This window comes from Podarcis melisellensis, assembly GCF_964234715.1.
Source record: "Podarcis melisellensis genome assembly, chromosome: 8".
NCBI classification, from domain to species: Eukaryota; Metazoa; Chordata; class Lepidosauria; order Squamata; family Lacertidae; genus Podarcis; species Podarcis melisellensis.
Genome location: NC_138540.1, coordinates 87,507,784 through 87,532,706, shown reverse-complemented (window position 1 = coordinate 87,532,706; position 24,923 = coordinate 87,507,784). Strand labels below are relative to the sequence as shown.

Genomic DNA, 24,923 nt, shown 5'->3' with positions numbered 1-24,923 from the left:
CAGCTTCTTAAGAACCTCCTCAATAATAATAATAATAACAACAACAACAACAACAACAACAACAACAATAATAATAATAATAATAATAATAATAATAATAATAATAATAATAATTTATTTATACCCCGCCCATCTGGCTGAGTTTCCCCAGCCACTCTGGGCGGCTTTAAAGGTGCCAAGTTCCTGACCTCATGGCTCAAAGAGTGCAAGGCCTGCTGGAATATCTGAGGCCAGAGAGCCAAGTACAAACTAACGAATGCAAATAATTTTGTTTGAAGAAAACCCTCTCAGAAACACAATATCGGCAGCTAGAGATTGTGCTCCCGGCCTTAGAATGGAAAGGACACGGCATGCAAGGAAAAAGGGATGGGGAGGGAAGAGGAAGGGGAAAGCTCAGGCACCTGTTCTTGAACATTACGGTTCTTCTCATGACCAGCTGGGAGGGAAGCTGGTAGCCTGATGGAACGCCTGCTGTGAGGAGAGAGGGGGAACCAATGTGGCAGAGGTGATGGAGAAGAGTCCTGTTTGCTTGTTTCCGTCTGCAGCTGGCATTTTCTGCTTAAATTTCCAATAATTGGGGGTGGGTTTGGGAATTCAGTGCCTTCTCACCACCCATTACTCACTAAATTAGATTAAATGTGCAATATAAGGTTGTGTTGTTGTTTTCCCCCCAAATTTTTTTATTCGTTTTCGAAGTTTAAAACAGACATATCAACAAACATAAAAAGAAATCATCAAAACGTCAAAAAATAAGCAAGCAAACAAACATATATCCTAACTGTGGAAAATCCACTTTTGTTAGCGTTGTTAAGTGACTTCCTCGAATCTCCCTGGCTGAGTTTCCATATAAATCATTGTAGCGGTTTTCCAAAACTAATTTCACATAAAATTTACATAGTCCTATTGACATCTTTCTTTCTTTCTTTTCATTTTGACTTTTATCCATAGTATTCTACAACATCACATATTTAAATCCTAGGCCAATTTGGTACTCGCAAGCACCGTATTTTTCGCTCTGTAAGACGCACCAGACCACAAGACGCACCTAGTTTTTGGTGGAGGAAAACAAGAAAAGAAAAAATTCTGAATCTCAGAAGCCAGAACAGTAAGAGGGATCGCTGCGCAGTGAAAGCAGTGATCTCTCTCGCTGTTCTGGCTTCTGGGATAGCTGCACAGCCTGCATTCGCTCCATAAGACGCACACACATTTCCCCTTACTTTTTAGGAGGGAAAAAGTGAGTCTTATAGAGCAAAAAATACAGTAATTCTATTTAAATTATCTTAACATATTTAACTAAATATTCTTTAAATTTCCTCCATTCCTCTTGATACTCCTCCTCCTTCTGGTCGCGGACTCTTCCGGTCAGGTTGGCTAGCTCCGAAAAATCCATCATCTTCATCTGCCATTCCTCTACTGTTGGGACTTCTTGTGATTTCCAAATTTTGGCCAGCAAAATTCTAGCAGCAGTTGTGGCATACAAAAACAATCGAACATCTTTCTTGGGCAATTCCAAACCTATTATTCCAAGAAGAAAGGCCTCTGGTTTCTTAATAAATGTACATTTTAACATTTTTTTCAATTCATTATAAATCTTTTCCCAAAAGTCTTTCACCTTGGGACAAGTCTACTACATATGAAGTAAGGTTGTGTTTTTGGGTTTTTTTTAAGGGTACACCTCCGATTTCATTACCTCCATTCCCTGCCTGCCTGAAGTTTTCTGTGTAGCTTGAAAGCTTGCACAGGTGCTGTTCCTATTTTTTTTTTTTTTAAGAGCACATCTCTTTACATGTTTTGAGCATCTATGGATACCTTTTAATGTCACTGTCCTTTTGGGGGGGGGCAGAGTTGGTTTCTCCCTCCCTCCACCCCAAGAGGACTGGAAAATGGATATTACTGGTCCAGCGATGGGAAGGAGATGGGAAGTTCCTACCAGAGAAGAATACCAGATGAAGTTAGTGAACTATGCTGAAATGGCTAAAATGACCGGAAGAATCAGAAATCCGGAAGACCAAAATTTTAATAAGGAGTGGGGGAAATTGATAACTTATCTTAAAGACCACTGTAAACAGTTAAAATCGTTAGTAGGACTGGAATATCACTACAAAAAAATTCCTTCCAGTAGCACCTTAAAGACCAACTAAGTTAGTTCTTGGTATGAGCTTTCGTGTGCATGCACACTTCTTCAGATACACACTGAAGAAGTGTGTATCTGAAGAAGTGTGTATCTGAAGAAGTGTGCATGCACACGAAAGCTCATACCAAGAACTAACTTAGTTGGTCTTTAAGGTGCTACTGGAAGGAATTTTTTTGTTTTGACTATGGCAGACCAACACGGCTACCTATCTGTAACTGGAATATCACTGATAGTTTTTAAGGGTGATTTCTGGATATAATAGAGATGTAAAAGATTTGGACTGTCATAAAAGATGCCGAAGGAAATGTAATAACAGGACCCACAAAGGAGAGAATGGAAGATTCCTTGAATTCTGGACATAATGGAAGAAGTAAAGGGTTTGAATTATCATAAAAGTTGTGGGAGGAACTGATTAATAATAATAATAATTTATTATTTATACCCTGCCCATCTGGCTGGGCTTCCCCAGCCACCCTGGGCGGCATCCAACAAAATATCAAAATACAGTAATGCATCAAACATTAAAAACTTCCCTAAACAGGGCTGCCTTCAGATGTCTTCTCAAAGTCCAGTAGTTGTTGTTCTCTTTGACATCTGATGGGAGGGCGTTCCACAGGGCGGGTGCCACCACCGAGAAGGCCCTCTGCCTGGTTCTCTGTAACTTGGCTTCTCGCAGTGAGGGAACCGCCAGAAGGCCCTCGGAGCTGGACCTCAGTGTCCAGGCTGAACGATGGAGGTGGAGGACCCACAAAAGGGAGGATGGAAGTCCAGGATATTCCTTGAAATCTGGTTTTTATAATTTGTGTTTGATACATCTCTGTAAAACTTTTAAGTTGAAAAATCAAATGAATTATTTTATTTCATTTTTTCAAAAAAAAAAAGGAAAACTAGAGTTCTCCGGATGTGATAACTTGGTCCAATACAGTACAGTGATACCTTGGGTTAAGAACTTAATTCGTTCTGGAGGTCCGTTCTTAACCTGAAACAGTTCTTAACCTGAAGCACCACCTTAGCTAATGGGGCCTCCCGCTGCCACCACGCCACCAGAGCACGATTTCTGTTCTTATCCTGAAGCAAAGTTTCTAGGTTATTGGAGTCTGTAACCTGAAGCGTATGTAACCTGAGGTACCACTGTATAGATTTTCATGCCACGTGTGTCCTTGTTCTGCTCTTTCTCTCCATGCTGGACCAGATCCTTCATGCCAACATCGTGGTATACAGCTACCACTATCTCCTGGACCCCAAGATCGCTGACCTGGTGTCTAAAGAACTGGCCAAGAAATCCGTCGTCGTCTTCGACGAGGCTCACAATATCGGTATGCAAGAGCAGCTCTTGCCTGTCTTGGACATCTGCAAGCACGTACCTAGAATCACAGAATTGTTGAATTGGGTGGGGACCCCAAGTGCCATCTAGTCCAACCCCCTGCAATGTGGGGGGATAATGTGACTGTCCCTTTAGGGCCAAGCGTGGCAGAGGAGCGACTGCCTTTCCTGAGCCAATGGGGTGAGGGTGGTGGTTCACGTAGCACACGCAGAGCCTGCGGAACTCACCGCTACATGGTGCCGCGATGGTTATCAGCGCAGAGTGCGTTAACGTTCGAGGAGGTGTTGTGAGAAGACGATACTCTCAAGAAAGGAGGCCTTGCTGCCCTATCCTGACAAGCGCGGTGGCTCAATAGCTGTTCCAGAAAACTGCCGGTCTGTCTTCACCTGCCTAGAAAGTCACATAGACCGGCTGGCCGGCCTCTTTCTTCTCCCACAGACAACGTCTGCATCGATTCCATGGGTGTCAACATCACGCGCAAGATGCTGGACCGGTGCCAGGGGAACGTGGCCACGCTCCAAGCCAGCATACAGAAGTAAGTGAGGAGACCCTCTTATTTCCCCATAATTTTTAAATTCAATTTTCTGTTTTACAATTTAGAATATTCATTTCTAATATCAGTGTGACTTCCCTTCTTCTCTTTCCATGGTTCATTTTGCATAGCATAAGTCCCTGCAAGTTGTATATAAACTAAACCATTCAGTATTTCATTATTACTTCCATCAAAACTTATTTACACTGTTGAATTTATCTGGCTCCCGGTGGAGTACAGGGTCAGATTTAAGGTGCTGGTTTTGACCTTTAAAGCCCTTTGTAGCTTAGGGCCCTCGTATTTACGGGACCGCCTCTCCTGGTCTGCCCCGCAGAGGACCTTAAGGTCCATGAATAACCATAGTTTAGAGGTCCCAGGCCCTAAGGAAGTCAGACTATCCTCCCCCAGGGCCAGGGCCTTCTCGGTAATGGCTCCGACCTGGTGGAATGCTCTGTCGCATGAGACCAGGGCCCTGCAGGGTTTAACTTCCTTCCGTGGGGCCTGTAAGGCAGAGCTATTCCGCCTGACTTTCAACCTGAACTTAGCCTGATCTTTTATTCCCCTTCCTTCCCTCCCCCTCCCCTTTTTATGAAGATTCCCCGCTCTGGGATCCCACAGCTAATTCTCCCCTCGTCTCCTCGCTGGCCCAAAGAGGACTAATTTAGCCAGCTAGCCCTGGTGATCACCTAATGTTTATTGGATGGATTTCCCCCCTAAATTGATTCTTGAATTCTGAATTTATTGTTATTCATGTTTTATACTGTATTTTATGCTGTTTTTGTTGCATCAATTAAGTGTTTTAAATTTGTTGTTAGCCACCCTGAGCCTGGTTTTTTGATCTGGGAAGTGCGGGGTATAAATAAAATTATTATTATTATTATTATTATTATTAAGATAAGACCCTCTTATTTTCCCACCCGGCAGCCTCAACTCAGCAAATGCCCATGAGCACGATGTCGAAATCCTGAACTAAGATCACCCCCTGATTCTATGGGACGTCCCGCATGCATAATTCCAGTTACAGAATTGCAGCGTTGATAGGGGACCCTAAGGGTCATCTAGCCCAACCCCCCGCTACTCAGGAATCACAGCTTGTTGGATCATGAAGCGGGTGCGGCAAGGAGCCGCTGTAAAGCCCTGGAAACCCTCCTTGGGGCAGGGGGAGACCTTTTCCAACCACCCTGGCCTCCATGAGAGCTAGAAACTTGGCTTGTATGCTTTTAACAGCTAGAAACTTGGTCCATTTCTAATACTGATAGCTGAAATTCTCAGGGAACTGAATTAGGAACATGGGAAGATGTTTCCTACTGCGTCAGACTGCCACTGGGATCCACTCTGTGCGCTCTGTGGGGGTCAGAGGCGTTCCGTACATGGAGGGGTTGCTTACCTATTTGTTTGTTTGAGGGCCACATCCTGCAGGTCCCCTGCGCCCTCCTGGGATTGTGCACAGCCCTGGCTGCTCATGACCCACAGGTATAACAACAACAACAACAACAACAACAACAACAACAATATAGTTATAGCCCGCCCATCTGGCTGAGTTTCCCCAGCCACTCTGGGCGGCTTCCAATCAAGTGTAAAAACAATACAGCATTAAATACTAAAAACTCCCCTAAACAGGGCTGCCTTCAGATGTCTTTTAAAGATAGCTACTTATTTCCTTCACATCTGATTGGGGGGGGGTGTTCCACAGGGTGGGTGCCACCACCAAGAAGGCCCTCTGCCTGGTTCCCTATAACCTCACTTCTCGCAATGAGGGAACCGCCAGATGGCCCTCGGAGCTGGACCTCAGTGCCTGGGCAGAACGATAGGGGTGGAGATGCTCCTTCAGGTATACAACCCCCTTCTCCCTGTTTCCTCAAGGATCAAGGAGACTGATGCTCAGAAGCTGAAGGAGGAATACCGGCGCCTGGTGGAAGGTCTGCGGGAGGCGAACGTCGCCCGCGAAACGGACGTCTATTTGGCCAACCCGGTGCTGCCTGACGAGGTCCTGCAAGGTGCTTGTGCCTCTTTCTGCAGCGGGAGGTGGGGAGCCTGTGGTGGTTGTCCCCCATTTAAGACAAGACTCCAGGCGAGGTGTTGGGACGCGGGTGGCACTGTGGGTTAAACCACAGAGCCTAGGGCTTGCCGATCAGAAGGTCGGCGGTTCAAATCCCTGCGACGGCATGAGCTCCCGTTGCTCAGTCCCTGCTCCTGCCAACCTAGCAGTTCAAAAGCACATCAAAGTGCAAGTAGATAAATAGGTACCGTTCCAGCGGGAAGGTAAACGGCGTTTCCGTGCGCTGCTCTGGTTTGCCAGAAGCGGCTTAGTCCTGCTGGCCACATGACCCGGAAGCTGTACGCTGGCTCCCTCGGCCAATAAAGTGAGATGAGCGCCGCAACCCCAGAGTCAGCCACGACTGGACCTAATGGTCAGGGGTCCCTTTACCTTTACCTACTCCAGGCGAGGTGCACCCTTGGTTTCATCCAGCATTGACCCATTTCTCATTCTTGAAGAGGGTGGGGAGAGATTTGTTCTGGCTGCCCTGGGGCCTCCTGCTGCTGGACTGGGCTGCCCCACAAGGGTAGCGGCAAAGGCCTGACCTGCCTTTCTGTCCCCTCTTGGCAGAGGCCGTCCCAGGCAACATCCGGACCGCGGAGCACTTTGTGGGTTTCCTGAAACGCTTCCTGGAGTACTTGAAGTCCCGCTTGCGGGTACATCACGTGGTCCAGGAAAGCCCCCCGTCTTTCCTGAAGGACATCTTCGAGAAGGTCTGCATTGAGCGCAAGCCCCTTCGGTAAGTGGGGCGTCAGGAGGGAGAATCTCCCACCCCCAAAAGCCAACCCCACCCTTCGTACCCTTGCTTACACCCCAACCTGGGAGTGGTGTTCGACTCCAGGGCAGAGATGGCGATGTCTTCAGGTTCTGTTTTACTGACGGTTTGTTAATTCTTTGATACGATTTATGTTTCAACGGTGAAGTTCTGCTGTGCTACTATTTATTGTGTGTAAACCACTTTGCCGACAAAGGTCCGTATAGTTAAAGCCATGGTTTTCCCAGTAGTGATGTATGGAAGTGAGCGCTGGATCATCAAGAAGGCTGATTCCCCATTACTGTTCCTTCACGCAAACCTTCTCCCCCGAAGGAAACACCTGCCTTCCTCCAAACTCGGGCTTCCCTTCCTTTTGCAGATTCTGTGCAGAGCGCCTCCGCTCCCTTCTTCGAACACTGGAAATCGCCGACATCTCTGATTTCTCTCCCATCACGCTGATTTCCAATTTCGCCACCCTGGTCAGCACTTACTCCAAAGGTAAGGGAGACTTTCTGCGTCTGATAGGGTAGTTTCCGCCTTTAAAAAGCAAAACCCTTAGCTCTCTGGCAGTGGCTGTGTCTGAAAAGTTCAAATAGCAGCAGAGGTAACAACTGATTTGTGCAAGGCTTGTGTTCCAGACCCTTGTGGACGTCAGTGGGGCCTGTGTAAGCCCCCTTGTGTGACTTTTTGGGTCACTTCCGGGTTTGGTGCATGTCTGCCAAATAGGTACACTAATCAGCCGTGGCCTGTAGACTGTTAACAGAGAAATCTGAAGGCTCCCTTGGACAAAAAACAAGGACCCCAGCCAGGAATACCAGAGCAAAACAGCAGCCAGTTGGCTAGGTCTTGATTGAAGACTGTCGCAACAGGACTCCCACCTGCCACAAGGTGGAACAAGATGGAAGCCCCGAACAAAAGAGAACCCAAACTTTTATTAGCTGCTAATCCCCATGTTACACCCCCCCTAAACTACATCACTCATACACTATGAAAGGGGAGGTCTGGTGGCAGTAATCTGAGCATCTTGGACCCTGCCCCATGGTTCCCCTTGCCCTCCACCAAACACCCATCAAGTGTAACAAAAGAGATATTTATATTTCCCTGTTTCCCAGCCAAGTTATCACACCCTTTTGTCTTCATCTGGGTTTGTTATTTCTGGAATGGTTACCTGTCTGGCACTCAGGTATCAGGAGGCCAGGGATTATCACTCAGGCAGAGGGGCTGCTGAGTTAGCTGAGCTCACATGTCTATATGAATTTCTGAAGTTTCCCCAGTGAGCCAGTACATAGATACATTTATCAGTGAATTCTTAACATTTGGTATCGTGCCGCAAAGGCCCTTTGAATAGATAGGAAGGAATTGTGATGAAGTGTTTTGTGGGGACAAATCACAAAAGTCACAAAAGTGATTGTGCTGATTTTGGTAGTGGGCTGCATGTGCATGATATCTGCTGGAGGGGCAACCCCCCCCCCCAACCTAGACATAAATTCCTGCAACAAGACTAATATTAAAACTTTCATCGACTTTCTAAACATCTGGACAGGCTTGTATAAACAAATACGTTCTGGACCAGCCACAGCTTCGGGATCAAGGACGAGGGAAGCCCCACAGAGAGCGCGTTGCACTCATCCAGTCTTCAAGTCACCAGTGCCTGAACTGCTGTGTCCAGGCCTTGAAGCCACCAGGGGGCTCTCCTCTGTTCCACATCCCGGAGGTGCGCTGGAGCCAAGCACGATGGCGCTCACATGTGCTGAGGACTGACGTTGCCAAGGCATATAAATACCTCCTAAGTCTCTTAAGTGCTTAGCCCTGAGGATGAGTCAGTGCAGCCGCCTTTAAGAAGCTTAATTCTTCCTCCTCGGCTCTCAGAAGGAAAGGTTTCTGGTGTCCTAGAAGCTTGGGCCTCGAACGGCTTGCAGGCCCAGGGCAAGAAATATTTCAGCCTGCAACGCTTTCTGCATAAACCTAATCATACATCTGGAAGGGACCCCAAGGGTCATCCAGCCCAACCCCAGGAATCGCAGTTAACCATGGAGTGTTTATCCACCCCTGGGTTAGATTTTCAAGCTGCTTCTTCTGCAGTGAAAAGCTTAAAACAAAAAACTGAGTAACATACAGTTTGTACGAACATGGGAGATAAAACAACAGTTCATTTAAAGTAGGTAAAATGAACACTTGAAATTTCATGCCCGGAAGCTTGAAATATGTTAGCAAAGTACTGCCTGGCTCTCAAACTCCCCCCCCCCCCGGTAATAATAATAGTAATAGTAGTAATAATAATTTTATTTATACCCTGCCCTCCCAGAGCCGGGTTCGGGGCTGTTAACACCAATAAAATCACAGTAAAAAACATAATAGGGGGACAGGCCACGGCCGCTTTGTGTACCAATTTAAAATACAGGTTAAAATGCAATTTAAAATACAGCCTCATTTTAAAAGTAGCCAATAAATCAAGACCATAAGGGGAGGGAAACAGAAGGGTCAGACTGAGTCCAAACCAAAGGCCAGGCGGAACAGCTCTGTCTTGCAGGCCCTGAGGAAAGATGTCAAGTCCCGCAGGGCCCTGGTCTCTTGTGACAGAGTGTTCCACCAAGTTGGGGCCAGTGCTGAAAAGGCCCTGGCCCTAGTTGAGACCAATCTAACCACCTTGCGACTTGGGACCTCCCAAGTGTTGTCATTTGTGGACCTTAAGGTCCTCCGCGGGGCATACCAGGAGAGGCGGTCCTGTAGGTACGTGGGTCCTAGGCCGCATAGGGCTTTAAAGGTCAAAACCAGCACCTTAAACCTGACCCTGTACGCCACCAGTGTAGTTGGTAAAGCACTGGATGAATGTGATTCCGTGGCAAGGACCCCGTAAGGAGGGCTAGAAGCTTGTATCGCTCCTTTATTCAAAGGAAAGCCGAGCTCTCTCTGGAACGGCCTTAGGGAGATCAGCATCCTGATTTTGCACACAACGTATTTTTCGCTCCATAAGACGCACCAGACCACAAGGCGCACCTAGTTTTTGGAGGAGGAAAACAAGAAAAAATATATTCTGAATCTCAGAAGCCAGAAGAGCAAGAGGGATCGCTGCGCAGTGAAAGCAGCAATCCCTCTTGCTGTTCTGGCTTCTGGGATAGCTGCGCAGCCTGCATTCGCTCCTTAAGACGCACACACATTTCCCCTTACTTTTTAGGAGGGAAAAAGTGAGTCTTGTAGAGCAAAAAATACGGTAATTTATTTTTTAAGGTGTGTGTGCGTTCGTGCCAGATACCCAAACGTCTTTGTTTAATTATCCCACCGCAGGTTTTACTATAATCATCGAACCGTTTGATGACCGAACTCCCACTATCACCAACCCCATCCTGCACTTCAGGTGAGCGCAATGAGGGCAGCCTGGGAAATCTCCCAATTTTGGGGGGGGGGATCCTTGGGTCCCTTTCTTCTCTAAAAAGATGCACAGCTGGAGGAGGGGAAGTGGTCAGTCTTGACGGGCGACAGGTAACCCCAGGAGTCAACCACGTGTCAGCTAGAAGGTCATAGCTATCCATGGAGGCGCAGGGCAATTCTGTGTCCAGGGCAGCTGTCTACCAGCTCCATGTGGTACGCAGGATGAGACCCTCCCTGCCCGCAGACTGTCTTGCCAGAGTGGTGCATGCTCTGGTTATCTCCCGCTTGGACTACTGCCATGCGCTCTACGTGGAGTTACCTTTGAAGGTGACCCGGAAACTACAACTAATCCAGAATGCGGCAGCTAGACTGGTGACTGGGAGTGGCCACCGAGACCACATAACACCGGTCCTGAAAGACCTATGTTGGCTCCCAGTACGTTTCCGAGCACAATTCAAAGTGTTGGTGCTGACCTTTAAAGCCCCAAATGGCCTCGATCCTGTATACCTGAAGGAGCGTCTCCACCCCCATCGTTCAGCCCGGAAACTGAGGTCCAGTGCCGAGGGCCTTCTGGCTGTTCCCTCACTGCGAGAAGTGAGGTTACAGGGAACCAGGCAGAGGGCCTTCTCGGTAGTGGTGCCCGCCCCGTGGAACGCCCTCCCTTCAGATGTGAAATAAATAAGCAGCTATCTTATCTTTAAAAGACATCTGAGGGCAGCCCTGTTTAGAAAAGTTTTTAATATTTACTGCTGTATTGTTTTTAACACTCGATTGGGAGCTGTCCAGAGTGGCTGGGGAAACTCAGCCAGATGGGCGGGGTATAAATATATTATTATTATTATTATTATTATTATTATTATTATTATTATTAGGGAGGGGAGCCTGGGGGTGTTGCGAGGGGGTGGACTAGATGTCCCTTGGGTGTCCCGTCCAACAATTCTGTGATTCTCCCCAGCTGCATGGATGCCTCCATCGCTATCAAGCCGGTCTTTGAGAGGTTCCAGTCGGTCATTATCACCTCAGGAGTAAGTGTGGCCTTTTTACTGGGTCCGTGAGGGTCCTCTTCCTGCAGGCCAAAACTGGTGTGAGTTTGTGTGTGTATTTGTATGAGAGAAAAGTGTGATTTGTGGCCATATTTTCCACCCCAATTTCCTCCTCATTCTGGCACAGACCCTTTCGCCGCTGGACATCTACCCCAAAATACTGGACTTCAGGCCCGTCACCATGGCAACGTTCACCATGACCCTCGCCAGGACCTGCCTTTGCCCGATGGTGAGTGTGAGGAGACGGGGCAGTTGGCAGAGGGCTCTCCCCACAGTGCCAGAGCTGCCGTCAGCCCAGAGGAGCAAAGGGTCAAGAAGCTGGTTGCTTTTTTTACGGGTGTCGAATCTCGGGAGGCAGCCCCCCAACCTCCAAGCCTTCGGGGCCGGTCACTGCCTCTCGGCCCAACCTTGCAGGGTTGTTGTTGTGGAGAGAGAGGGAGAGCCCCATATGTCCCCTTTGAGATCCCTGGAGGAAAAAGCAGGGTAAAAGGTAAAGGGACCCCTGACCATTAGGTCCAGTTGTGGCAGACTCTGGGGTTGCGGCACTCATCTCACTTTATTGGCTGAGGGAGCCGGCGTGCAGTTTCCGGATCATGTGGCCAGCATGACTAAGCCACCTCTGGCGAACCAGAGCAGCGCACGGAAACGCCGTTTACCTTCCCGCCGGAGCGGTACCTTTTCATCTACTTGCACTTTGACATGCTTTCAAACTGCTAGGTTGGCAGGAGCTGGGACCGAGCAACGGGAGCTCACCCCATTGCGGGGATTCGAACCGCTGACCTGATCGGCAAGTCCTAGGCTCTGTGGTTTAACCCACAGCGCCACCCGCATCCCTTAAAAAGCAGGGTACAAAGGCAATAAAATAAATGCCTTTTCGTCGGGCGTTCCACCCCCAAAGGATTTTTTTTGAGGTTCCCTTCTGTAAAAAGAGGGGTGTTCGATTAATCAACCACCCAACTTTCCCCATTTCCTTGCCCCCCCAACGGGCCATTTCTCCAAATCCCCTTTCCCGTTTCAGATTGTGGGGAGAGGGAACGACCAGGTGACCATCAGCTCCAAGTTCGAGACGCGCGAAGACATTGGTAAGGAGGGGGAGCAGAGTATTTGCCTTGCGTGGACTTTGCTCCCCACCCCTTCTTGCCTAAAATGCAAATTCACACCAAGCATTTTTAAAGGGCTTAAAAACAGCCGTAGTTCCCCCCGCAAAGCATTCTGGGAATTGTAGTTTGTTAAGGGCGCTGAAGCTCAACATCAAAAGAACGAAGATCATGGCCACTGGTCCCATCACCTCCTGGCAAATAGAAGGGGAAGAAATGGAGGCAGTGAGAGATTTTACTTTCTTGGGCTCCATGATCACTGCAGATGGTGACAGCAGCCACGAAATTAAAAGACGCCTGCTTCCTGGGATAAGAGCGATGACAAACTTAGACAGCATCTTAAAAAGTAGAGATATCACCTTGCCAACAAAGGTCCGTATAGTTAAAGCTATGGTTTTCCCACTAGTGATGTATGGAAGTGAGAGCTGGACCATAAAGAAGGCTGATCGCCGAAGAATGGATGCTTTTGGATTATGGTGCTGGAGGAGACTTTTGAAAGTCCCATGGACTGCAAGAAGAGCAAACCTCTCAATTCTGAAGGAAATCAGCCCTGAGTGCTCACTGGAAGGACAGATCCTGAAGCTGAGGCTCCAAGACTTTGGCCACCTCATGAGAAGAGAAGACTCCCTGGAAAAGACCCTGATGTTGGGAAAGATGGAGGGCACAAGGAGAAGGGGACAACAGAGGACGAGATGGTGGGATAGTGTTCTCAAAGCTACCAACATGAGTTTGACCAAACTGCAGGAGGCAGTGGAAGACAGGAGTGCCTGGTGTGCTCTGGTCCAGAGGGTCACGAAGAGGCGGACACGAATAAACGACTAAACAACAGGGCGCTGTGAGTTCCAAGGCTCCCCTCGCAGAGGGTGGTTTTAACAATCCATCCCTATTCCTCACAGGGAGCTTTGGGAATTGTAGTTCCCAGAGGGTCTCCTAACAAATCTCAGCGCCTTTCGCAAACTACAATTTCCAGGATTCTTTAGGGGAAATATGCAGCTGTTTAAAGGGCTTTAAATGCCTGGCTTGGGCAGAGGCCAGGAGTGAGAACGTGGTTGGGTCATGGGTCTCCTCTGCCCTCCTTCGCGGCAGGGGTTGACAGAGGGAAGGCTTCCTTGTGGCTCTCTCCCCAAAACGGTCCTTGATTTTCTCGCAGCCGTAATCCGCAACTACGGGAATCTGCTGCTGGAGATGTCAGCCATCGTCCCGGACGGCATCGTGGCCTTTTTCACCAGCTACCAGTACATGGAGAACATCGTGGCCTCGTGGTATGAGCAGGTATGTGCGAGTGTGCGCGCACGCATGTTTGGGGATCGGGTCCGGGTCTTCACTGCCGGCCGGGAGGCTCCTGAGAGTGACCTTTAGAGGGTGGTGGGTTTCTTAAGCTGGGGCAATTGGGAACGCTTTCAGGCTTGGCCTTGGGAAGTAGATATGGCCCTCAAGACCTTTGTATGTGGCCCTTGGGCTCTCCGCTGGCCACAGCCTTCATCAGCTTTGCTTCTTGCCTTCCTTGAGATTTTTTGCCCGGGTGAAAATTGCCCCTGAAGTGTGGAAAGGTCCAGGAAAGGGCAGCCAAAATGGTTACAGGGTTGGAAAGATACCACTATGAAGAAAGAATGCAGTGTTTTAGACTTTTTAATTTAGAGAAAAGGCAAGTAAAAGTGACTTGACAGAAGCTCTCTCGCTCTCTCTCTCGTAACAACACTAGACAGCCAACGATGCTGAGCATCAGAAAATTCGGGGCAGAGAAAAGGAACCTCTTCACCCAGCGCCAAGTTAAACTGTGGAACTCCCTGCCACAAGGATGGCCTCTGACCGAATCCTCTCTTCGAGCCGTCTCTAGGGCCGTTACAGCTTCTTGTGGGAGGGAGTTCCACAGTCTAACCACCTGCTGCATGAAGAAGCCTTGTGATTTTTTGAATTTCACGCACCCGCCATCCCCGGTTTTTCTCTCCGGCCGCTGCAGGGGATCCTGGAGAACATCCAGCGCAACAAACTCATCTTCATTGAGACGCAGGACGGAGCGGAGACGAGCATGGCCCTCGAGAAGTACCAGGAGGTGAGCCGCCAGCCGGGATGCAGTGGCAGGCAGTTCCCCTGGTGAACAGTGGGGCAGGGCAAATAAGCAGTGACCTCGAAGTACTCACCATTACTGAATGAAATCCCCCCTGTTTGTTTTACCAGCCCAGCTTATTTATTTCAAATGTTTGAAAACTTTATTTTTGAAGAAATCTCTGAGCAGTGTAAAACATTAGAACAGTTAACAGTACCGTTAAAATAGGATTCATTGAGGATTAAGTGAATTAAGGAGAATGGAAATACAGGTGCAATAGATGATGGAGTCTGTTTTGATTATAGCTTATAGAAAACAACGAACGCCGTAAGGGAAAAAATAAGAGTTAAATTTATTGTGCTTTAAAGAAGTTAATCTGAATCCTGAAATACTGTTCCTGACCAGGGTGTGTTTAGTAATTTACATCAATACTCTAATGAGTGAAACTTTGGGAGCAGAGTTTGGTATGAAATATCTGTCTGACCTAGCTAAACAAAACCCTCAAAACAAAAATATAAAACCAGTAAAACAGTAGTATAAAATCGTATAAAAATGGGGATTGACAAAATCCAATCTTACAGTTAAGGGAAAGACTGGGCAAGAAGATTCAGGTGTGGCAGAATATTCATTCTGCCTTTATAATAAATTGATTTTTCAGCGTGGCAGGAACCAAACTGTGGAACTCCCTGTTGATGTCAGGCTGGCACCATCACTGAACTGTTTTCGGTGCCTGATATAAACACTGTTTTCGTTCTGGCAAGCCTACTCAGATATATAAAATCCTGACATAAATCCAGGAGGAAAGTCAGGGCAAAATTATTCCCCCCTCGAGTGATGGCCCCCATGTGGAGGAACTGGCCGGATTCTGCAATGTTGTGTCTTGTCTCTTCCTTGCCAGGCCTGCGAAAACGGACGGGGAGCCATTTTGCTGTCTGTGGCCAGGGGGAAGGTCTCTGAAGGGATTGACTTTGGTGAGTACCTCTGCCTGCCATCTCCTAATTTTCTCATGCAATTCCTCTCATCTCTGTCTCTTTCCCTGCCAGAGAGAAAAGGAAGAGATTTAAGCATGTGGACTAGAAACTTAGAACATGGGTAGGCAAACTAAGGCCCGGGGGCCGGATCCAGCCCAATCACCTTCTAAATCCGGCCCACGGATGGTCCGGGAATCAGCGTGTTTTTACATGAGCAGAATGTGTGCTTTTATTTAAAATGCATCTCTGGTTTATTTGTGGGGCATAGGAATTCGTTCATTTTCCCCCCCTTCAAAATATAGTCCGGCCCCCCACAAGGTCCGAGGGACAGTGGACCGGCCCCCTGCTGAAAAAGTTTGCTGACCCCTGACTTAGAAGATGACACACACACAGGGAAACACAGCAGATATTAGCTTCAGGGAGGCAAGATGCCACTGTGAGTGTAGTTACTGGGGCCCAACAACCGAAGATGCTTGCTGCCTTCACACCCTCCAGGATGCTGGACCAGATGGGCCAGGGGCCTCATCCAGCAGGGATTTTGTTGGAATCGTAGAATTGTATAGTTGTAAGGGACGCGGGTGGCGCTGTGGGTTAAACCACAGAGCCTAGGACTTGCCGATCAGAAGGTCGGCGGTTCGAATCCCCGCAACGGGGTGAGCTCCTGTTGCTCGGTTCCTGCTCCTGCCAACCTAGCAGTTCGAAAGCATGTCAAAGTGCAAGTAGATAAACAGGTACCTCTCCGGCGGGAAGGTAAACGGCGTTTCCGTGTGCTGCTCTGGTTCGCCAGAAGTGGCTTAGTCATGCTGGCCACAGGACCCGGAAGCTGTACGCCGGCTCCCTCGGCCAGTAAATCGAGATGAGCGCCGCAACCCCAGCGTCGGCCACGACTGGACCTAATGGTCAGGGGTCCCTTTACCTTTTAAGAGACCCTAAGGGGTCATCTAGCCCAACCCCACGCAATCAGTGACGCACGACTTGCAGCTAAAGGATACCTGGCAGGTGGCCATCTACCTCCCTGCTGTAAAACCTCCAAGGGACGATGGAATCATAGCATTGTAGCGTTGGAAGGGACCCCCAGAGCCCATCTAGTCCAACCCGCCCCCCCGGAATCTCAGCCACACCATGTCATTCAACCCAGTTTAGATTTGCGTCCTTCTCCGCAGTCCACCACTACGGGAGAGCCGTGATCATGTTTGGCGTGCCCTACGTCTACACCCAGAGCCGAATCCTGAAGGTGAGTCCGGCGTCTCCTCTCTGCCTGCGCATTCAAGCCGGGCTCCCTGCCTCCTTCCTCCGTCTTGGCTCCAGAGCAGGTGTTTCCCAAGAGCCTCCTCTCGAGGCTGCGCGACTCTCTTGGGGCTCCACCGGCGCAAAACAAACCTTGGCGTCTCCTGGATACGGGGAGGGCGAAGAGGATGTCTCTTCCCAGCTCCTCTTCTGCTGAGCTGGAGGTGGGAATTTCTGTACAGCAAGCAAGGAGGGGAAACTGTTGTGAGACACACACACACACACACACACACACACACACACACACACATATATATATATATATATAACTTCAGATATGCAGTTACAGATAGGTAGCCGTGTTGGTCTGCCATGGTCAAAACAAAAAAAATTCCTTCCAGTAGCACCTTAAAGACCAACTAAGATATGCAGATATGCAGAAAGAACCTTTTAATGAGGGTGAAAGAGGAGAGTGCAAAATATGGTCTGAAGCTCAACATCAAAAAAACGAAGCTCAACATCAAAAAAACGAAGATCATGGCCACTGGTCCCATCACCTCCTGGCAAATAGAAGGGGAAGAAATGGAGGCAGTTAAAAGATTTTACTTTCTTGGGCTCCATGATCACTGCAGATGGTGACAGCAGCCATGAAATTAAAAGACACCTGCTTCTTGGGAGAAAAGCATTGACAAACCTAGACAGCATCTTAAAAAGCAGAGACATCACCTTGCCGACAAAGGTCCGTATAGTTAAAGCTCTGGTTTTCCCAGTAGTGATGTATGGAAGTGAGAGCTGGACCATAAAGAAGGCTGATCGCCGAAGAATGGATGCTTTTGAATTCTGGTGCTGGAGGAGACCCTTGAGAGTCCCATGGACTGCAAGAAGACCAAACCTCTCCATTCTGAAGGAAATCAGCCCTAAGTGCTCACTGGAAGGACAGATCCTGAAGCAGAGGCTCCAAGACTTTGGTCACCTCCTAAGAGAAGACTCCCTGGAAAAGATCCTTGAGAATGGAGAGGTTTGATCTTGCAATCCATGGGACTCTCAAGAGTCTCCTCCAGCACCAGAATTCAAAAGCATCCATTCTTCGGCAAACAGCCTTCTTTATGGTCCAGCTCTCACTTCCATACATCACTACTGGGAAAAGCATAGCTTTAACTATACGGACCTTTGTTGGCAAGGTGATGTCTCAAGAAGATGAACTACCGTATTTTTCACACCATAGGACGCAGCGGACAATAGGACGCACCTTGTTTTAGAGGGGGGAGAACAAGGGGAAAAAATTCTTCCGCTCTCTTCCCAGCGCCCCTTCAGCGAAGCGGCAGGAAGCGCTGCGCAGAGAGTGGGAGAATTTCCCCCCTCTTGTTTTCCCGCTCTAAAACAAGGTGCCATTTAAGGTGCGTTCAGGCGGCTACCTTGGAAGCCTGGAGAGCTAGAGGGGTCAGTGTGCACCAACCCCTCTCGCTCTCCAGGCTTCAGGTTCCTTTCGACCTGCTCTTTGGGGCTGGCGGGGGGAAGCCCACCACCAGCCCCAAAGAGCAGGTTAGGGAGCAGCGGAAAGGCGCAGCGGAGAGGCTGCTGCCATAGTCGCGCGTCACTTCTCCAGCCGGGAGAGGATCGTGGGGCTATGGCTGCTTTAGTCCCCCGTGACCCTCTATTGGAGGCTCCTGCCATAGCCGCGCGTCACCTCTCCAGCCAGGAGAGGGTCGCGGGGCTATGGTGTCTTCGCTCCATAGGACGCACACTCATTTCCCCTTCATTTTTGAAGGGGAAAAAGTGCGTCCGATAGAGCAAAAAATACGGTACGTACTGCTTAAAGAAGAGCTTTGAAGGCAGCCTTCACCAGGAAGGGGCTGGTGGGAGTTGTAGTCCGAAAGAGCCAGAGGGTGCCTGGTTGGCAAAGCTGTGTGAATGTTGGGATATTGCCAGCCCCGTGCTACAACCCCTGGCAGAGAGTCTGGGATCTGAATTGGCTTACTTGATCCCAATTAAGTCAGATTAAGGAGCCGCCAGCCTGCTTCCAGGAAAGACATAAGCTTTCAGGAGAGACCTAGCGCTGTCAAAATCCCGGCCCAGGATTTTGCTGTATTTCCTTTGTTGTATTTTAACCCTTCTTGGAGAAGGGTTAGGCCACTGGTTCACAAACATTTTTTGGGGGGGCACTGCCCCCTTAGTTCCACACACTCACCCCCTGTGCCCCCAACGCTGTAAAAATGCACTGGGGATACCAGCAAATGGAGGTGGGGAGAGTAGCTCTTGGGCCCGGATCCTGCTCACTGGTTTTCCATGTTGGGCATCTTCTGGCCGGCCCCCCCGTGAGCACAGGATGCTGAACTAATAGTAATAATAATAATTTTTATTTATACCCTGCCCTCCCCAGCCAAGTATTTCAATCAATTTGTTTTTTTATCGGTTATTAGCCACCCTGAGCCTGGTCTTGGCTGGGGAGGGCAGAGTATAAATAAATTGTTGTTGTTGTTGTTATTATTATTTTATTAGTGTTCTTTGCTGCTAATTTTCATGTTCAGATCAGTGGATTTTTGCATGCAGGGAACTGCATTTGTGTGTGTGTTTTTCTCACTGGGAGTGGGGAGGAGATCCGAAAAAGGACACACAAACACACACAGAGACCTCCATGGTAGCCCCCTTTCCCCAGGCCCGTCTAGACTACCTGCGGGACCAGTTCCAGATCCGCGAAAACGACTTCCTGACCTTCGACGCCATGCGCCACGCAGCCCAGTGCGTGGGGAGAGCCATTCGCGGCAAGACTGACTACGGCCTGATGGTCTTCGCTGACAAGGTTTGCTGGGGGGCGGGGAAGAAATCCTGAGCGGCGGTTCCGCAGACTAAGAGGGGGAGGTGGGCGTGTGGGCAATGGCGGGCACCCATTCTCCCCAGGTAACACGCCCCATGACTCTCGGCAGCGCTTCGCGAGGGCGGACAAACGAGGCAAGCTCCCCCGATGGATCCAGGAACACATCACGGACGCCAACCTCAACTTGACGGTGGATGAGGCCGTGCAGGTGTCAAAGTTCTTCTTGCGCCAAATGGCCCAGCCGTTCCGCAAGGTGAGTGGCGGGAGACGAGGGTCCGGGTTGGCCGACTCTTAACTGGGCTGGAGGAAGGGACTCAGGGAGTGCCAACGGTCCACAGGTTGGCAGGAACAATACTTGCCCCGCCCGGGTACAGGCAACCCACGCTATGTCACTGCTGGGATAAACGGCGTTTCCGTGCACTGCTCTGGTTCGCCAGAAGCAGCTTAGTCAAGCTGGCCACATGACCCAGAAGCTGTACGCCGGCTCCCTCGGCCAGTAAAGCAAGATGATCGCCGCAACCCTAGAGTCGGCCACGACTGGACCTAATGGTCCGGGGTCCCTTTACCTTTTTACCTTAGGACTGGAGGGGGTGGCAGGGAGGAGGACGAGCCCTTCCTACTCCTGAACCCAGATCCCGTCCTCTCTTTCGCCAGGAGGACCAGCTGGGTCTGTCTCTCCTCACCTTTGAGCAGCTGCAGTCGGAGGAGACACTACGCAAGGTGCAGGAAATTGCCCACCAGGTGTGAGGCAAGCAGGAAGAGGAAGCAGAAAGCACACATGGGGGTCTCCCCACAGCTCCTGCCTCAGCCTGGCCCACCGGCGGAGACAAAATCAGAGGGGCCAAACTCACATGGATTTCATACCCCCCACACCCAAAAAGACTCTGCTTGCCAGTTCCAGATTTTGGACTCAGGTTGCAATAAAATAGTTTTTTTGGTTTTTCTTAAGTGCTGAGTGTTATTCATTCTGCTTTGTTATCCTGCCATATTATTATTATTATTATTATTTATTTATACCCCGCTCATCTGGCTGGGCTTCCCCAGGCACTCTGGGTGGCTTCTAACAAAATCTTAAAATACCATAATGCATCAAACATTAAAAGCTCCCTAAACAGGGCTGTTTTCAGATGTCTTCTAAAAGTCTGGTAGTTGTTCTTTTCTTTGACATCTGGTGGGAGGGCGTTCCACAGTGCGGGCACCACCACCAAGAAGGCCCTCTGCCTGGTTCCCTGTAACATGGCTTCTCGCAGGGAGGGAATCGCCAGAAGGCCCTCGGAGCTGGACCTCAGTATCTGGGCAGAACGATGGGGGTGGAGACACTCCTTCAGGTATACAGGACCGAAGCCGTTTAGGGCTTTAAAGGTCAACGCCAACACTTTGAATTGTGCTCGGAAACGTACTGGGAGCCAATGTAGGTCTTTCAGGACCTGTGTTATGTGGTCTCAGCGGCCGCTCCCAGTCCCCAGTCTAGCTGCCGCATTCTGGATTAATTGTAGTTTCCAGGTCACCTTCAAAAGTAGCCCCACATAGAGCGCACTGCAGTAGTCCAAGCAGGAGATAACCAGAGCATGCACCACTCTGGCGAGACAGTCTGCGGGCAGGGAGGGTCTCATCCTGCGTACCAGGTGGGGTTGGTAGACAGCTGCCCTGGACACAGAATTGACCTGCGCCTCCATGGGCAGCTGTGAGTCCAGAATGACTCCCAGGCTGCACACATGGTCCTTCAGGGGCACAGTTACCCCATTCAGGACCAGCCAATCCTCCACACCTGCGGCCTCCTGTCCCCCCAAAACAGTCCTTCTGTCTTGTCAGGATTCAACCTCAATCTGCTAGCCGCCATCCATCCTCCAACCGCCTCCAGACACTCACACAGGGCTCTTCCCCTTTTCCCCATCCACTAAATTAATGATACAGACAACATTCAGCAGTCACTGGTCCAGTATCCATTGACAACCATTTATTTGGGACAGAGAGATATGCTTCCAGTTGCATAAATACAATAAATATTGTGACTTTGGCTGGAGGGAAATAGCAGCGATTTTTTCCACTGGCGGGGGGGGGGGGGAGGAGTGCAACTTTACCTGGTCGTACGCAAAGAGTTAAGGCAGCAGTGGAGTGGGGGGCAGACACCCTCCCGTCCAGCTGCTTTGGAAAGGGCAACCCACTGCCCCCCCAAGGTCCTGAGAAGTAACAGCCTGTTTGTCCTGATTGCGGGTGGACTGGACCTGATCTCCATCCCGGCCCCAGGGAACAGGGGCGTTCCAGCTGTGGGATGGGGGGGTCTCCATTTGGTGCAGGACACCCAGCCCTGGTTCCAGCAGCCCCACAAGCTCAGCTGAAGGCTGGCCGAGGAGAGGAGAGAGAGGCTCAAGCTTCGGCCCAGCCCAAAGGCAGCAGCGAGGGAAGCGCGGCGGGAGGAAGGGGCCGGGCCAGGCCTAAGTGGAGCTGCTTTGCATGAGGTCCTGGGAGCTGGAGCTCAGCGTCCGGGCGCCAGTCAGGGTCCTGCTGCTGGGCTGCTGCAAAACAAACAGACAAGGCTACAGCACTGCAGCAAAAGCCAAGTTTCTTTTTTTTATATATTAAAATTTTTAGAGGTACCAAAAAAGAAAACAAAAAACATCATTTTAAACCAAAATAAGATAAAATACAAAAAGGAAAAAAGAAAAAAGAAAGAACAGAGAATTAAAATCCATTGAGCAAAAAGAAAAAACAAAGAAAAATGAAACAAATCTTCCCATCACTTATTTTTCATTAGCTTATTTCCCTGACCGCCTCACACCTCCCTCTTTTGTATTCTAGGTCAGTTATCCATTTCAGCAAATCCTTTCCCTCTTTTCAAATTTTTGTCCTGTAATTTATCTTGATATTAATATAACTTTACTTTCCCTCCTTTGAACCAATTAGCAGTCTGTTTTTTCCTAAATCTTTGTAACATTTCTGCTAAAATCACATAAATTCATACTCATACTCTGGTTTCTCTTCAGATCGTATAAATCTTTCGCCTTTTACAAAAGCCAAGTTTCTAGTCCCCATTGCTTTGGCTGCAACCCCTTCCTTTGAGGCTCTGCCTAAAAGAGCATAAACGTAAGAGCCCAGATTCCTGTTCTCACAGCAGCCAACCAGGTGCCCAGCACGGAAAACCCGCAAGCAGGACCCGAGTGCGAGAGCAACTCTCGCCTGCTGTGGTATCAAGCCACTGGCATTCAGAAGGCCTTTGAGCCCAGCCAGCATGGCTAGTAGCCATGAATTTATCTTTGCAGTTCTTTCTAGTAAGTACCATAAAGATCATGATTATTTGTCGGCAGCTTGCAGAAATCAATAATTATCTCCAAATGTGGCGGCTTTGAATTTAGGAGTGAGTGCCATCCAGCGGAAGGGAGCGTTTTGGAGACCCTGTAGCTGCCACCTGGGCTCACTCGTCAACAGTTCGGATCATCAAGTTGTTTCTCTTCCTTAATTTATAACTAGTATCTTGTAAACTTTGGCTCGACTTTGCGTTTGGCACTGCCTAGCAAAGCGCTTAGCCCAGCCCAGCTTCACGCAGCCTCACAGTTTAGGAGAGTTAGAACAATAAAAGAGATAAAACAATAAATTAAAACAACAAAACGAAGCACTAAAAGGAGTTAAGAAATAAAATGGAAGAGAGGATAAAAACAAATGCTAAGGGTTGGTTATAGAGCAGAAACTTGCCTTAGAGCTCAAAACCCTGCTTCAACATTCAGCAGCCAGCTTAAAACCCTCTATCTCATCCTCATTTAAACCCGCCCAATTTGGGTTTCCTGTGGCAGTGAGTTACGCAGATGCACTTCTAAGGGGCTCAACACCAGCATCTTCCAAACTGACTGGCAGGCCAACAATGCCAGGAAGGCACATGCCAGGGCAGGGAGTGGCAAAGCACAGCCTTTGCTGGCTGGGCTGCCAGGGCCCCCTTCCACCAGCCACAAGGGAAACTGACCCCCCCAGGATTTCTTGCATGTGAGGCAGGGCTCTGTCCCCGCAGCCCTGGCACCTTGCCCCTCCTCTCCCTTGCCACAGACTCACCGTCGGGGACGCAGCAGCCGCTCTCTCGCCCACGTGCAAGACGTTCAAGGAAGTGGCTCTTTTCATCCTGTCCAAAAAGACAAACACCTGTCAAGTTTTGATGCACCTGTGCATGTCTGGTTTCTGAGCACAATTCAAAGGGTTGGTGCTGACCTTGAAAGCCCTAAACGGCCTCAAAGGCCCAGAATACCTGAAGGAGCGTCTCCACCCCTATCGTTTAGCCCGGACACTGAGGTCCAGCTCCGAGGGCCTTCTGGCGGTTCCCTCCCTCCCTGCGAGAAGTGGGCCTTTGCGGTAGTGGCGCCCGCCCTGTGGAACGCCCTCCCACCAGATGTCAAGGAAATAAACAACTCTCTGACTTTTAGAAGACTTCTCAAGGCAGCCCTGTTTAGGGAAGTTTTTAATGTTTGATATTTGATCAGGTTTTTAGTACAGTGGACGCTCGGGTTGCAACGTGATCCGTGCGGGATGCATGTTCACAACCCGCAGCGGCGTGTCTGCGCACATGCGGGTTGCGATTCGGTGCGTCTGCGCATGCGCAAAGCGCGATTTAGCACTTCTGCGCATGCGCGACCTCCGAAACCCGGAAGTAACCTGTTCTGGTACTTCCAGGTTTCGGCGGGTCCGTAACCCGAAAAAACGCAACCTGAAGCATCTGTAACCCGAGGTATGACTGTATTCTGTTGGGAGCTGCCCAGAGTAGGTGGGGAAACCCAGCCAGATGAACAGGGTATAAATAATAAAATTATTATTATTATTATTATTGGCTTTTTAAAGAATCATAGAATTGGAAAGTTGGAAACAGCCCTTCCCGCGCCCCGTAATCTAGTGCAACCTCCTGCAAGGCAGTAATCGCAGCTCAAGAATCCCTGACCGATGGCTGTCCAACTGCCAGTGAATCATGAAGTTAGAAGGGACCCCCAAAGGTCATCTGTTCCAGCCCTCTGCAACAATGCAGCTAAAGCATCCAAGACAGATAGCTATCCAACCTCTGCTTAAAAACCTCCAAAGTCGGGAAGAGGGGACCACCTTCCCAGGGAGCCTCTTCTACTGTTAAGAGTTCTTCCCCTTCGAAAGTTCTTCCTAATATTTAGTCAGAATATCCTTTCTTGTAACGTGAAGCCATTGTTTCGGTTCCTGCCCCTCCAGAGCAGGAGAAAAACAAGCTTGCTCCATCAGCCCTTCAGATATTTGAAGATGGCTGTCATCTCACCCTCTCCGTCTAAACACCCCCAACTCCCTCAATCGTTCCTCATAAGAACAGTGTTTGTGTGCAAATTGCTTGCTTGGAGGCAAACGTTCCTGCCACCAGGTTCAAGGGAGACCCAGACTCACCCTGGGGCCGAGGCTGCAATGGGTCTCCGTCCGCCTTCCCCTTTGAGTTTGGAGACGAGTTTCTCGCTGCCTCGCTTGAGGGACTCGCGGAAGCGGGAAAAGGAGCTGCTGCGCCTCAGGTTCCCCAGGGAGTCCTGGCAAAAAGGGAGGGATCACAGAATTGTAAAAAGGTAAAGGACCCCTGGACGGTTAAGTC

At 49.4% G+C, this 24,923-nt stretch overlaps 2 protein-coding genes across 5 annotated transcripts in view; one reads left to right on the top strand and one right to left on the bottom strand.

The window, feature by feature from the left end:
• ERCC2 (ERCC excision repair 2, TFIIH core complex helicase subunit) overlaps positions 1-20,299 on the top strand; it is a 31,358-nt gene extending 11,059 nt beyond the window's left edge. Inside the window, exons 8-23 of the mRNA XM_081922022.1 lie at positions 3,327-3,450; positions 3,897-3,993; positions 5,854-5,987; positions 6,599-6,767; positions 7,162-7,280; positions 10,068-10,137; positions 11,107-11,176; positions 11,322-11,423; positions 12,213-12,276; positions 13,442-13,563; positions 14,252-14,344; positions 15,237-15,309; positions 16,473-16,543; positions 19,193-19,336; positions 19,461-19,604; positions 20,006-20,299. Of these exons, the coding sequence (XP_081778148.1) occupies positions 3,327-3,450; positions 3,897-3,993; positions 5,854-5,987; positions 6,599-6,767; positions 7,162-7,280; positions 10,068-10,137; positions 11,107-11,176; positions 11,322-11,423; positions 12,213-12,276; positions 13,442-13,563; positions 14,252-14,344; positions 15,237-15,309; positions 16,473-16,543; positions 19,193-19,336; positions 19,461-19,604; positions 20,006-20,098 (1,689 nt within the window). The 3' untranslated portion in view covers positions 20,099-20,299. The remainder of the gene's footprint in view (positions 1-3,326; positions 3,451-3,896; positions 3,994-5,853; positions 5,988-6,598; positions 6,768-7,161; positions 7,281-10,067; positions 10,138-11,106; positions 11,177-11,321; positions 11,424-12,212; positions 12,277-13,441; positions 13,564-14,251; positions 14,345-15,236; positions 15,310-16,472; positions 16,544-19,192; positions 19,337-19,460; positions 19,605-20,005) is intronic.
• A 994-nt stretch (positions 20,300-21,293) lies between these two features.
• KLC3 (kinesin light chain 3) overlaps positions 21,294-24,923 on the bottom strand; it is a 29,999-nt gene continuing 26,369 nt past the window's right edge. For 3 of the 4 annotated variants that reach the window (XM_081922168.1, XM_081922166.1, XM_081922167.1), the window contains exons 11-13: positions 24,728-24,861; positions 23,393-23,459; positions 21,294-21,867 (exon numbers count right to left, since the gene is read on the bottom strand). In XM_081922168.1, the coding sequence (XP_081778294.1) occupies positions 21,787-21,867; positions 23,393-23,459; positions 24,728-24,861 (282 nt within the window). In that variant the 3' untranslated portion in view covers positions 21,294-21,786. The remainder of the gene's footprint in view (positions 21,868-23,392; positions 23,460-24,727; positions 24,862-24,923) is intronic. The other variant, XM_081922169.1, reaches the window with a different exon arrangement.